We start from the raw sequence: 13,884 nt of genomic DNA on the forward strand, positions 1-13,884 counted from the left end.
CAGTAAGCTTTAACCTTACTACATATGCAAGGTAGCAAGTGGTGCAGGCAGGAAGGAACACATTTACCTGAGAGGAAGTCCCTTTGACCTGCTTCTGAGTAGGCCGAGTTGTTGGCTGTGTTAGTCAGTCAGGACCACGGGGCAGATTTTCCTTTACTCACCTGAGAGGGGAGGAATGTTGTAAGAGAATGACAGACCCACCAGAAAAGTCACATAAGGTGCTATTCTCCCTTCTGAGACCGGTTCTCACAATCTGGCAAAAGCTTCACCACTAGAAAGCAACTGACACAGATCCACTGCTTTCCAGAAGTGCATCTTCCTCCTCCTTTAGAGCAGCAATGGACAATGAGCGTGCCACCTGCATGGGTTATAGAGCTGATAGCAGGATTGATGATCGCTGAATCATAGTTAGCTAGACATGGAAATGAAGTCCAGTCCAAACATTAGCAGTCTTCCAATGCCCCCAAAATATAGGGAAGAGGGAAGCAAGCAGAGCCCAGGTGTTTTCCTTATTTCTTCTGGAAAGAGGGAGTGGGCTTTATGAAGTGTCCATGGGCGGGTTTTTTTTAAATGAGCAACACGACTGTCAATCTGAAATACAATGGAATGCAAGAACAGCAAACAACTCCCATAGGTATGGAACCACAGAGGGCCACAACACACAAAACAGATTTGGAAAATGTGGCTTTTGGGGAGCAGAAGAGCCCAGAGCAAGAACTTGGGAGTCAAGGATGGTCCTGAACCAAGTGTCTTAGAAAGGGTAATAGTGCCCCCTGGTGAATTGTGATTGCCTCAACTGAGCATATAATGTTTTGGTTCACTTGTCCTGTAGGAGAGCCAGTATCGCTTCAGAAAAATTGCCTGTATTCTTTGTAGAGGAGAGAGAGAAGTGTAATAATAAGATAGATCATGGGAGTCACTCCACTCTTTCAAGATCAGCAGGAGAGCCTCTAGTAATATATGCATATTCATGCACAATTCACCATATTTGCATTTTTTTTTTGTACACATTCCTTGGCTGGAGAATTTGGAAAGCAATGTGCACAGTAAAAGAAATTCACACAAAAATACTGATCATTTTTTCAGGAGGACTTTTTTTGGAGGAGAAAATAATAATTTGCAAACTGATGTGGAAATGTGGAAAACTTAAGAATAGGAAAATGAGAAACAGAGAGAAACAGAAATTGACAGATTTGCCCACTGCTAGTTGTGCCCAATTTACAATTGCTGAGTGGCATGTGATTATAATTCATGCTCAAAGCATGCGTGGCTACAATGCACCTATGCCTTTTCTGGATGTGTGCATAATCCTTTCTTGGTGAGTGTCAAATCCCACGGCCTTTAGAAATTGACGCAGAGTGGGAGGAGCTCCTCAGGACTGGGATTTGGAGGAAAGGGGGTTCTTGGGAGAGTTGAGAACTCGTAATTCCTTCGTATCTCTTGTGGCTGCCTCTCATTACAGCGAGGAACCGAGACAGAAGACTGCTCTGTTTCCAAACTGCTTTAATAATTTTGTGCATTTGGGACACAAATATTTCACATCCATGTTGACTCCATTAAGGTCCATGTTATGAATGCCATATTAGACATTTCTGGCTTCCCACCCTTATCGCAACACCACAGGACTAGAACCATGTTCTAGAACTATCTCCTTCGTTCTAGAAGCATTGGTGAATACCCGGAGCAGTGGAGTCTGCGGGGAGGGTCGTTGGCAGGGCGAAAGAGAAATGGGTATACTTGATCAGGGTCTGGCCTACACCCTTTTCTAATACCCAACACAGCACAACTTTTTGCATGACTTGAATGATTGAACTCCCACCGATGTCCTTTCTGAACTGCCTCTGACTCTTTCTACCTGCCCATTTTGGATTTGACTTCCCTTTTTAAAAACAAACAAACAAACAAACAAACAAACAAACCCTGTTCTGCACTAAGTGCTAACATCACCCAGAGTTCTTCAAAAAGAAACTTGCTAATATATTTTGCATGGGCCATCTCTGCGATGTGGCTAGGATTTCACCTGGTAAGATCAGAAAATAGCTTTGGTATTCTCCCACGCCCCAGTTTGATACTGACTTGTCTTGTTTTGATTTGACTGAATTTCAGAGCAAGGCAAAATTCTTTGAGAAGGGGGAGAATCATAGCTGCCACTAGTGTTTCTCGTTTCCTGAAATTCCTATTCTGGGGTGCTTCTTGGATTTCACAAATTCAAAACAGCTGCTTCTTTTGCCACTTATTGGCACCTGCCGTTCTAGTGGGGGCCACAGCTGTATATATAGCAGAAACCCTTCTGCAAAGTCCGGTGGGTTGTTCCTTGAACAGCTCGTTTTGTTTAAGAGGTGTAGGTAAGATAATTTTTATTATGGTCAAAGACCAGCTCGCATAACACAATAATGACAGCGTTCATAAAGATAAAATATACAATTAGAGCAGATTGCAGCAATAGCTTATGAGTTAAAATTGAGATATATACATACATCCGTACGACTGAGTTTTGGGCTACCATAAAAATTGACCCTGAGGTGCCCCAAAGGGCGACTTCAGCTTTATGCTATTTTATTCTAGAGGATGATCTGTGCCTACAAATCTGGGCACAGAATCTGGCTACCAGCCAGGTTGTCTTGTGATCTTTGCCTAAGAGGAGAGAATTAAGTTTAGACTTGTCTGGAAGATCGGCGAGCCTCTTCAGCAAAGGGTCAATGGTGTCTCAACGAATCTCAGCATAAAAAGGGCATCTAAAAAATATATGTTCGTGGCTTCCTATTTCCCCTAATGGGCAGGAAGAAGTGTAGGTATAAATACAGCTCCAAAGAAAGGGCAGTGATTGAATCAGGGTTGCTATAAAAAACAACACCAACCTCAGTTTGTTCTTCTATGCAATCCTATATTTAGGCAGAAATGAGAGGGGAAAGGTTAGATGAAAAAAAACACACACACACCAAAGAATGTCTTGCAAAACCCAAGGTGCTTTATTCAAAACCAGACCCAAAGGTTTTAAAAAGGCGTCCATGGGAAGAAAGGACTCAAAATTAAACAGTGCAGTTCTATGTATGTCCAATCAGAATTAATCCCCATTGAGTTACATGGGTCTTACACAAGTAAACATTAGCAAAATGATTCCATGAAACCAAGTTGGAGAGAGTTTTAATGAACAGTTTCTCATCCCAATACTGGGCCAAGTTCCCTTTCCCTGCTCTACAGCTCCAAAATGTATTTATACATTTTATACATTACATTCCCAGCTCCACTGGGCTCCTCCTTCAGCAGTTGTTTTGTCAACCTGCAGAGAGGGAGAGATGTGATTACAAGGCCTCTCCATCAGCTCTGATGAAAGACCAGCAACTTTTGATTTTTTTTCCCATTCCAGCTGGTCATTACAAGAACTCTGCAACAAATTACATAGTGCCAGAGTTTGGTTTTCTCATCCTCCCTCTGAATCACTTTTGCTTTCATTTGTTTCTTAGAATGAATGTCTGAAGGTAGGGGCTGTCCTGTTATGGATAAATGTAAGCTATGCCAGGAGTCCGATTTTCAAGTAATGAAATATACATCAATAGCCTGATAACCATGCAATCCACCATAACCGTGCGAGATGTACGGTACAGTTACCAGGAGCCACAGAGGCCACTTCAGTCAGGTTATATAAATGGGCTTTGTAAGAAAGAGTTCAGGAATGATGTTGTTTCTACATACTTTTTGTTACTATTGGCTGAACCAGGCTTATTAATTGGGATGGGGAGGAGCCAAATATATGGAGGAAAAGCAGTAGTGTGGATGGCTTATAATCAATGTAGATCCCTGTCCCAGCCTATCATTTTCAAGGGCCACTATTCTACAGAGTCGGGAATGTTCAATCTCAATTTTAAAGGTTGATGGCATTTTACTGTACGGTTTCCATAATCAAGATCACATCCTCAGGCATAGCCGTGATCCTATGGATGTGTCTCATAAGGAATTAAGACTACTTGTTAATCTAATTTATGCAGTCTACACTGACTGTCACCAGCACTTCCAAGGTTTTTCCTCATATCCGCTCTTAGATCTTTTAAATGGGAGATGCCATTAAAATAGGTTCACCACAAAGCAGATAAAGTTGTCTCGGGGGCTGCCACCTAGCGAGCTGATTTAAGGTGGTTACCTTTAGACTTAGCTCCTAGAAGGAAATTGTTCCAATAGAATAAGTTAAGATAAATTTATTTATACAGTTAACATTCTAGCATTCAACAGTGCAAAAAATCCGAAGCAAAACCACAAATGGTCACAGCTATGTTAACATTCTTATTGCTGATATTAATGAAGGTTTTGTTAAGCATTAATTTGCCTTTGAAATCTCCATACAATATTGGGTCATAATATCATGAATCCAGATATCTGTGTCCGGTTGTGATGTGTCAACTAAGTAGACGACAGCTTTGCGCTCCCATGGATTAGCCCCATCGATAACCGCTTGCACCTGCGCCACCAAAGCTTTCTTCTCAACATGATTTCGGAAGACTACAGAGGCCTCCTCAGACCACTGCTTGCCCTCTGTTCCTAGAGGAAAGAGGCACAAAAGCAAGTTAACATGTAACCACAGAACAGTGGCGTAAGTTGAAAGCTACTGGACCTGTAGGCCATTTGAAAGCTCATGATCTGGAGAGTTTGAAAGCAGTCAATTACGGCTTTACTGTCAGTCACAGATGTTCTATATAACTACGCCTCATCATTTTACTTAATCTCAGCCTACGTTAGGGAAAGTGAAAAAGTTGATTTAGAATCTATTTCCCAAATCACAAGAGCCTAAGAACATCCTTCTGGACTAGGCGAATGGTCCATTCATTCCTGCATCCCCTTCTCATAGAGGCCAATCAGATGTCTGTAGGAAGCCCACAAGCAAGACCTGAGTGCAGCTGCGGATGATGAAACGAATTCACAGTTCGCAGCTGTAAGGGCAATGGCTCCACAGATGTGGCACTGACTCAAAGGAGGCCTGAGATGAAATACCCTTCTGAGGACAACTGAAAGTAAAGGTAAAAAGATAAAGGATCCCTGGACGGTCAAGTCCAGTCGAAGGAGACTATGGGGTTGCGGCGCTCATCTCACTTTCAGGCCGAGGGAGCCAGTGTTTGTCCACAGACAGCTTTCCGGGTCATGTGGCCAGAATGACTAAGCCGTTTCTGGTGCAACAGGACACCGGGACGGAAACCAGAGCGCATGGAAAAGCTGTTTACCTTCCTGCTGCAGTGGTGCCTATTTATCTACTTGCACTGGTGTGCTTTTGAACTGCTAGGTTGGCAGGAGCTGGGACAGAGCAACAGGAGCTCATTCCGTTGTGGGGATTTGAACCATTGACCTTCCAATTGGCAAGCCCAAGAGGCTCAGTGGTTTAGACCACAGCGCCACCTGTGTTCCACTAAAAACTGAAAGAACTGTGTTTAAAACCTTTAAAGCCCTATACAGTGGTACCTCGGGTTAAATACGCTTCAGGTTACATACGCTTCAGGTCACAGACTCCCCTAACCCAGAAATAGTACCTCGGGTTAAGAACTTTGCTTCAGGATGAGAACAGAAATCGCACGGCAGTAGCGCGGCGTCAGCGGGAGGCCCCATTAGCTAAAGTGGTGCTTCAGGTTAAGAACCGTTTCAGGTTAAGAATGGACCTCCGGATGGTGAAGTTTCATTAAGTTCCCAGAACCAAGTGTTCTTTACTATACTTAGATTAGGGGTGTTGTAGTTTTAATTACATCCATGACCATCATCTCAATCATCTACTAGGGCTGGGCAATATCTGGTTACAGGATTGCGATATCTCACCAGCAAAAAATTGTGATATGTCACATTGTCTGCAACAAGGATGGAGCGATGTAGAGGCATTGGCTGACTTCACAGTCCCCCCCCCCATTGTCATTTTTGCATAGCACACACCCAGACACACCCACTCACCATAGTTCGCAATATACTGCCCGTTCAAAAAATTTGAAACCGGTATCACAATATGGACTTCAACTAGTTTTGGATGATATTTCGCCCAGCCCTTACATATATCATGATTTGCGATATATTTCCAGGTTAAAAAAAAAACCAACATGAAACTAGTATCAGGATATGGCCTTCAAACTGGTTTTGGATGATATATCACCTACCTGCAAGCTGGGCTGTTATGGCCTGAAATGGCAGTTTTCTGAACATATCCTGCAGAGGTTTTACATTCTGGATACCGACAAGTTCATGTTTACCATAATCCAGCTCATAAACGGACACCAGCCCATTGGCCAACATTCCTCTTATTAGCACTCTGTGCCACCTAAGAAACAAAGGAGGTGTTTGGAGAGTGTAGACACAAGATAAAGTGTCCAGTAACATGGACAGAAGTTTACCATCACTGCTAGTTTTACCGTGTTTTTATATTACGTTGGAAGCTGTCCAGGGTGGCTGTGGCAACCCAGACAGATGGGCGGGTTATAAGTAATCAATTACTATTAATATAGTTAAATGCCTTTTTAAATTTAACAAAACAAGAGTTGCTATGATACCCGCCACACACAGAGAACAAACAGGAGCTTTCTGAGACAGAGGGGTCCTGATTTTAATTAAAAGCAGGGACAAAGTGTCACATGGGATCCTTGTATAAAGCCAGGTAACCAGACTATGATAGGGACAGGCCCCTCTCGCTCCATTCTGATGTCTGAACGGCTGCTTGCACCCCCTAGAATGCACCCTTGTGTCTAGCAGTTTCCTTGTGTCTAGCAGAGTTGGTCTCGAGGCGTAACAATGTCTCAACAAGTGCAAGATAGAATGATTCAATGTGACAGTTCCACTAGCGCTCAGCTTGTAATAGCACAAAGCCACAAAGTGTCAAAGTTTGCAATCTGACAGTTCTGTTATATAGGCAGTCCGACTGCCTGGGTTTCTCTGTAAATTTGTAAATCTAGCAGAAAAGGTAAAGCACAGCTTTTCTCACCCAGAAGGGAAGTATTAGCCCCACCTCGAGGAAGAGAGTTTCTTCTCCCCCACCAAGTATATGGCCAGGCTGGCTCAGCAAGTACCGTATTTTTCGCTCCATAAGGCGCACCGGACGATAAGGCGCACCTAGTTTTTAGAGGGGGAAATCAAGGGAAAAAATGGATCCCGCTCGCTGTCTTGGCTTCATTTTTAGCAGCGGGGCTGGGGCAGGGGAAGATCGAGCTTCCCCCGACCCCAGCCTCCAGAACAGGTCCGGGAGCGGCGGCAAGGTGCTCACCGACCCCTCTCGCTCTCCAGGCTTCAGCGAAAGTGATGCGTAGCCTCCGGAGCGCGGAGGGAGCACTCCCTCTGTGCTTTGGAGGCTTCGGATTGCTATTGCTGAAGCCAAGGAGCCTGCATTTGCTCCATAGGATGCACACACATTTCCCGTTTATTTTTGGAGGGGGGAAAGTGCGTCCTATAGAGCGAAAAATACGGTACTTTTCTTTCTGTTTCAGGGTTTTTGCTTCAGTTGGCGCTTTATTCGCCTTCCAGGTCCGCTACTGCCTGGCACTCTGAGCTGCTGTAGTTTCCTTCTCTCCACTGCACCCTTAAGAAACACCCCCCCCCCCGCACAACTCCTGCAGAACTTCTGTCGGCTGGCAATGCCACTCTTCAAGGTCACAGCCCAGCCAACTGTTCTTTCCCCTGCTCAAAATTCCCTTCCCCAAAATCTCCAATTTAGCAATGCTGCACGTTTTGGGGAAGGGAATTGCGAGCGAGAGAACGTCCCAATTATTGGTTTGTTTTTGTTCTTATTTTTATTTTTATTATAGAATATATATATATATATATATATATATATATATATATATATATATATATATATATATATAATGTAGTATAGGGCAGTATACAAATCTTAATAACAACAACAGATTGTATACGGACAAATGTAAGGGTATTTGCAATGCATTTATAAAAATATAGTATCTTATAAATAAATGTATATGCATTAAAATAATTTCACTTATATACCTTTGTATTAGACATGTACAGAATTATAGCATTTCCCTCTTTCTTTTTGTAGTTTAATACCTGTCACGGCCACCCAGGACGGGTCCCAGCTCACAAGAGACCTCACTCCGTTGCAGTTTATTTACAGGAAAAGTTTATTGAAGATTTCTGCTTCTCGTACAGTTCAGCATCGTGGCCGTACGTCTGTCACGTTAGACCGCTGAAGTCCCCTCTGACTCCTCCCCTCTTCCACACCAACTTAATAGCCTGGCTCTAGACCACCTCTTCCTCTCCTTTCTTTTCCGCAGGGTCTTCCTGCCCCCCTGGGTTCCCTCTCTCCGTGACTCGCCTGAGGCTGAATCCTCTGCCGCCTCTTCCCCCCTCCTTCTGGCTTTAGGGCCGGGCTCCTCCCCTGAGCTCTCTCCACTTCCGCGCGCCTCTACGTTTGAACTTGGCGCGCGTACGTTGCTGCTGACCTTTCTTTCGACCGCTACACCACCCCTTGTTCTGCTCTCCACCCTTTCCGGCTGAACACCTTGCTCCAACCCCCTTTCTCTGTTCTCTCCTAATCCTGCTCCCTCCGAGAGGCTGACGACTCCACCCCCTTTACTCCGTTCCGGCTGAGACGCCTCTTGCTGCGTCTGTCTTCCACTGGGCTCCTCTCCGCTTCTCCCTTCTCCTCCCTTTTGCTTGATTAAGGTAACCCCCTTTTGAGAATCCTCTGACTCGCTGCTCAGACTCGTGGATTCCCTCAGAATTCCGTCATCTTCTTCCTCATCCTTCTGCCCCTCCTCCCACTCGCTCTCCGTCTCCTCTGTCATCTCCTCCTCTCTCCCAGAAACCCTGACATCCATCCCCCCCTCGAAGCCCCCCCTTCCCCCCTCCCGCTCGCCGGGTGCAGGTTGAGGAAAACGTGGTTCTTCCGGGGTCGGTTCAGGATACAAGTTGTCCACTTCAACGTTCTCCTCTGTCATCTCCGTATATGTGTGTTCGAACTCGGGTTCCCCACCCACAGACCTCACAGTCTCTTCCTCCATCACTGCTTCTCCTGGCGCTGCCTGCCAAGGACCTACCATCCATCTCTGACTCCATGCCTCCCTTGGCTGATCCACCCACCAACAAGGGCCTGTCTCCTCCCCCCCCAGTCTCGGATCCCTGGTCGGGCTTGTTTCGGGCGTATGGCCCTCGGGTGAGGAGAAACCCTCGAACGTGCTGTCTGACAAAGTGGGCGTGAAAAGCCAATCATCAAAATACTCCTCGGGCATGGGCTTGTGCGGAAAAAGTGCATGGAACTCTTCCTTCAACAGGGGTTCGTCCAACGCGTAACCCGGCACCCAGCTATTGGCAGAGGCCGGAGTGCCTTCCCTGGCTAGAAAATATTCAACTCCCTCCTCCCCCCATCTCGAGTCCAGTATCTCTGTGACCTCGTTAAGAGGTTCTGGTCTTGGCGATTCCCCCCCCTCAGGCGCCCTCCTACGTGGCTCTGGGAGTGCTCCTGACTCTTGAAACCTGTGTGGGGTTTTGTAGGGAGTGAGCACCGACCTATGAAAGACCGGGTGCACCCTGGAACCCTCCGGAAGGGCTAGACGAAAAGCCACCGGATTGATCTTAGCCTCAACTTGATATGGCCCTAGCTGCCTGTGTCCTAACTTCTTCTTGGCCAATGACCTGGCCGGCATCGCGTGGGCTGCTAACCACACCCAGTCCCCAATCTGGATGTCCTCTCCCGCCCTCCTGTGCTTATCGGCCTGCACCTTATACGCCTGTTTTGCCAGCTCCAAATGTCTCCGCAGCTCCTCGTGCACCTCTTGCAACTCCGCTGCAAACTGGTCGGCATCTTGAGGCCCCCCCCCTCCTGGTGCCGCAAATCTCGGGAAGGTTCTGGGATGACGGCCATTGTTCGCGAAGAAAGGCGTCACCCCGGTGGATGCGTGTTTCGTGTTGTTGTAGGCGAATTCAGCCATCGGCAGATAGTCCACCCACGCCGCAGGTCGCTGGTTGGCGTAGCACCGCAGGTACTGCTGCATGATCGCGTTGACCCTCTCCGCTTGACCGTTGGTTTGTGGATGTCTCGCCGATGTCAGGTTGATTTTGACGTGCAAGATGCCCAGAAGCTTTCGCCAGAAAGTGGAAACAAACTGGCGCCCCCTGTCGGACAAGACGGACTGCGGAAGTCCATGCACTCTGAAGACGTGATCGATGAAGAGCTTTGCGGTCTGTTCTGCCGTCGCCACCTTGGCACAAGGGATGAAATGCGCCATCTTGGTGAACAAGTCCACCACCACTAACACCGCCGTCTTACCTCTGGAGCTGGGCAGGTCCGTAACAAAGTCCAACGCTACCCTCTCCCACGGTTGCTGCGGTGTCTCCAGCGGTTCTAGCAATCCCGCCTGCTTCTGGTGCACTGGTTTGGACCTCTGGCAGATATCACACCTGGCGACGTAGTCCGCCACCTCTCCTCTCATCTGGGGCCACCAAAAGTCTCTAGCCACCAACTCCATCGTCTTCTCTCTGCCGAAATGGCCTGCACTAGGGGCGTCATGCAATTGTTGCAGAACCTTGGCTCGAAGATCGTCGGTGGGCACGTAAAGGGCACCCTTACGAGTCAAAAGTCCATCTTGCAATTGGAACTCATCGTTGTCTCGCGACCCTCCGCGTAGCTCCTCCATCTTGGACTGTGCAAACTGATCCCTTTGCAACGCGCGTCGCACCGCGTCCAGGTCGACTGCGATGGTAGCGCACGTCCACGCCTGCGGTGCGAAAATGTGCTTTGCTGCGATTGGAGCTGCTTCCTCCAAGTATTGCGGCTTTCGGGACAGCGCGTCTGCAATAACATTGGAGTCTCCTGGGATGTATTCTATTTTGAAGTCGAAATCCGCAAAGAACTCCGCCCAGCGCATGTGTCGCTGGGTCTGTAACTTAGCCGTCCGCCAATACTCTAAGTTCTTGTGATCCGTGCGGACTTGCACCGTGTGCTTGGCTCCTATTAAGAAGTGTCGCCACGCTTTGAAAGCTGCATGAATGGCCAACAACTCCCTGTCCCATATGCTATAATTGCGCTCCGTCTTGCTGAGCTTCCGGGAGTAGAACGCACCCGGTCTCCAGTTGCCTTGTGAATCCTCTTGCAAAAGAACGGCCCCAACCGCTCTGTCTGACGCATCGGTCTCTACCCGCATGGGTCTGCCGGGATTCACGTGGAGCAGCTGCTCTTCGGAGGCGAAAAGACCTTTAAGCGTCCGGAAGGACCGCTCCGCTTGTTCGGTCCAGACGAACTTCTTCTTCTTGGAACTGAGGGTGTCAGTGATAGCCGCCGTCGCGTTCGCAAAACCTTTAATAAACTTGCGGTAAAAATTGGCAAAGCCGATGAACCTCTGGACCTCTTTCCGATTTCGAGGGCTTTTCCAGTCCAACAGCGCTTGAACCTTAGCCCTGTCCATGGCCAGTCCCTCGTCGGACAACTTGTAGCCAAGGAAATCAACCTCTCTGACATCAAACTGGCATTTTTCCAACTTGGCGTACAGCCTGTGGTCCTTCAGCCTCTGCAGGACCTCCCTCACGTCCTTATCGTGATCCTCCGGCGATTCCGAGAAAATCAGGATATCGTCGAGAAAGCAGACACACTTCTTGTAGAGGAGACCTGCTAGCACGTGGTGCATAAATGCTTGAAAAACGTGGCTGCCATTTTGGAGACCGAAAGGCATGACTCTGTATTCGTATGTGCCCAGAGGGGTGAACATGGCGGTCTTCCACTCATCTCCTTTCCGGATGCGGATGAGATTGTAAGCTCCACGTAGGTCCAGCTTGGTGAAAATCTTGCCCCTCCTGACGGTCGCTAAAAGGTCGTCAATCTTGGGCATGGGGAAAGCCTTGGGCTTAGTCAAGCTGTTTATGAACCTGTAATCCACTATAAGCCTTTTTTGGGGCGTGTTTTTCTTCTTCACAAAGAACACAGGGCTGCCACCCGCTGCTTTAGATTCCTGGATGAAACCTCGCTTGAGATTATGGTCTATGAACTCCCGAAGCTCTTGCATCTCGTCTTCCGACATGGAGTACAGCTTGGCAGCAGGCAGTTGCGCCCCTGGCACTAAATCAATCGCGCAGTCGTAAGGTCTGTGAGGCGGCAACTTGTCAGCTTCCTTCTCACAGAAAACCTCCAAGAAGTCCTGGTACTTGTGAGGCACTGTTTGCACCATACCCAGATGCAACTGCTGCTCGGCTTCTCCTCCCTGATCGGTCTGAAAGCAATGCTGAGCACAATACGATGAACAAAAGGTGATCTGCCGCTGGTACCACGCAACCGCGGGACTGTGCCTCTCCAGCCAACTCATGCCTAACACGATGGGTGTGTCCGATAAGTGGGTGACATTGAAACTAACAAGTTCTCGATGGTTGCCAATCTGCATCATCATGGGAGGGGTTTGCTGCACCACTTGCCCCCCCAGCAACTTCCTGCCGTCTACCGTGACCACGTTTAGAGGCGTCGTTGCAGGCAGGAGCGCCATGTTGTGCTGCTTAACGAACTGCAGTCCCACGAAGTCGGCGTTGCTTCCCGAATCGATCGTTATTGGAACCTCGAGGAGTCTCCCATCAGGCAACTGGAGTGTTGCTGTGAGCAGAACTGCCGGTCTGGGAGGCAAAGGGTCCACGCTCTGCAGTGATGCTGGGGGCTTGTCTACAGATCCGCCTGGCTGAGCCCCAGTAGCTCTGCTTCCAGCCAGGCACTGTCGTTTCCCTGAAGCTGCTCCCCTGGTTGCACCTCTGCTGTTACAGTTGCCAGTGCTGCAGTGTGCTTCTGGAGCCTCTGGGGGCACTCTTTCGCCATATGGTGCGCACTGTCACAGATGTAACACTTCCTGGTTCCTCTAGGAGGCTTCGCTTTGGCTGCACCAGGGACAGGGCTCTGGGACGGCTTCTGAGCCCTAGCACCACCAATCTCCATCGGCTCCTCGCTGTCCTTCCCCATTGGCGAGGGGTGCGCACGGCTGAAATCCCTGTGCACAAAAGGGAGAGTCCTCGCTTGCGCACGCGCTTGGGGCCCGTCCTCCTCGTGCCACGGACGTCCCTCATGTCGAATTCCAATAGCTAAAGCCCGTTGCACCACGTCTTCTAGGGTCTGGGGTCTGTCCCCCCTAGCGATCTCATCCTTGATGGGGGGGCTCAATCCCTCCCAAAAAAGATCTCTGACCGGCTTACTGTCCTTTGGCCAATCTAAGGCGGTGAGCAATGCAAAAAATTTAGAGTGGTATTGGCGCACAGTCGCTTTCCCCTGCCTCAGCCCGTGCATTTGACGGCGCGCAATGTCCACATCCACAGAGGATTGAAAACAAGAATCCATCGCTTTGATGAACGCAGTTGAATTGCGGCGGGCCGGTCCATCTTCGCGCCACAGATTGCGTAGCCAAGCCCTGGCCTCCCCATGCAGGTGCGAAACAATGAACCCCACTTTCTCCTCCTCATCTTTAAAATCGTGACGGAGTAAATGCAGTGCATATACGACGTCCGCTCTGAAATTGGGATAGTCTTGCAAGTTGCCATTAAAATGCGGAACCAGGGCACCCCCCCTCCGTCCAAGCGCAATGCCCTCCGCTCTGGAACCTGGGGCCCCCGCCCTGTCCGCGTGTTCCCACCTTGCCTGCAAATCCTGGCACGTCTTCTCCAAGTCGTCATTCTTCTTCTGCGAAGCAATGACTGCCGATGTGAGAGCGGTAACCTGATCCCGCAGTGCAACCAGCTGCTCCTCAGCGCTCATGGCTGCTCCCGTTCGTGAGCTTCGCAAAAAAATTTTTTTGCTTTCAGAGAGGGGACTTACTGTCACGGCCACCCAGGACGGGTCCCAGCTCACAAGAGACCTCACTCCGTTGCAGTTTATTTACAGGAAAAGTTTATTGAAGATTTCTGCTTCTCGTACAGTTCAGCATCGTGGCCGTACGTCTGTCACGTTAGACC

General features: G+C 48.5%; 1 protein-coding gene across 4 annotated transcripts in view; it reads right to left on the reverse strand.

Moving 5' to 3' along the window:
* Positions 1–2,946: 2,946 nt before the first annotated feature.
* Positions 2,947–13,884, reverse strand: part of TDRD7 (tudor domain containing 7) — a 43,550-nt gene continuing 32,612 nt past the window's right edge. For all 4 annotated transcript variants that reach the window (XM_081893868.1, XM_081893867.1, XM_081893869.1 and 1 more), the window contains 2 exons: positions 6,123–6,283; positions 2,947–4,533 (listed from right to left, as the gene is read on the reverse strand). In XM_081893868.1, coding sequence (XP_081749994.1) covers positions 4,313–4,533; positions 6,123–6,283 — 382 coding nt within the window. In that variant the 3' untranslated portion in view covers positions 2,947–4,312. The remainder of the gene's footprint in view (positions 4,534–6,122; positions 6,284–13,884) is intronic.

Source organism: Podarcis melisellensis, assembly GCF_964234715.1.
Source record: "Podarcis melisellensis genome assembly, chromosome: 17".
In the NCBI taxonomy this organism is placed as follows: domain Eukaryota; kingdom Metazoa; phylum Chordata; class Lepidosauria; order Squamata; family Lacertidae; genus Podarcis; species Podarcis melisellensis.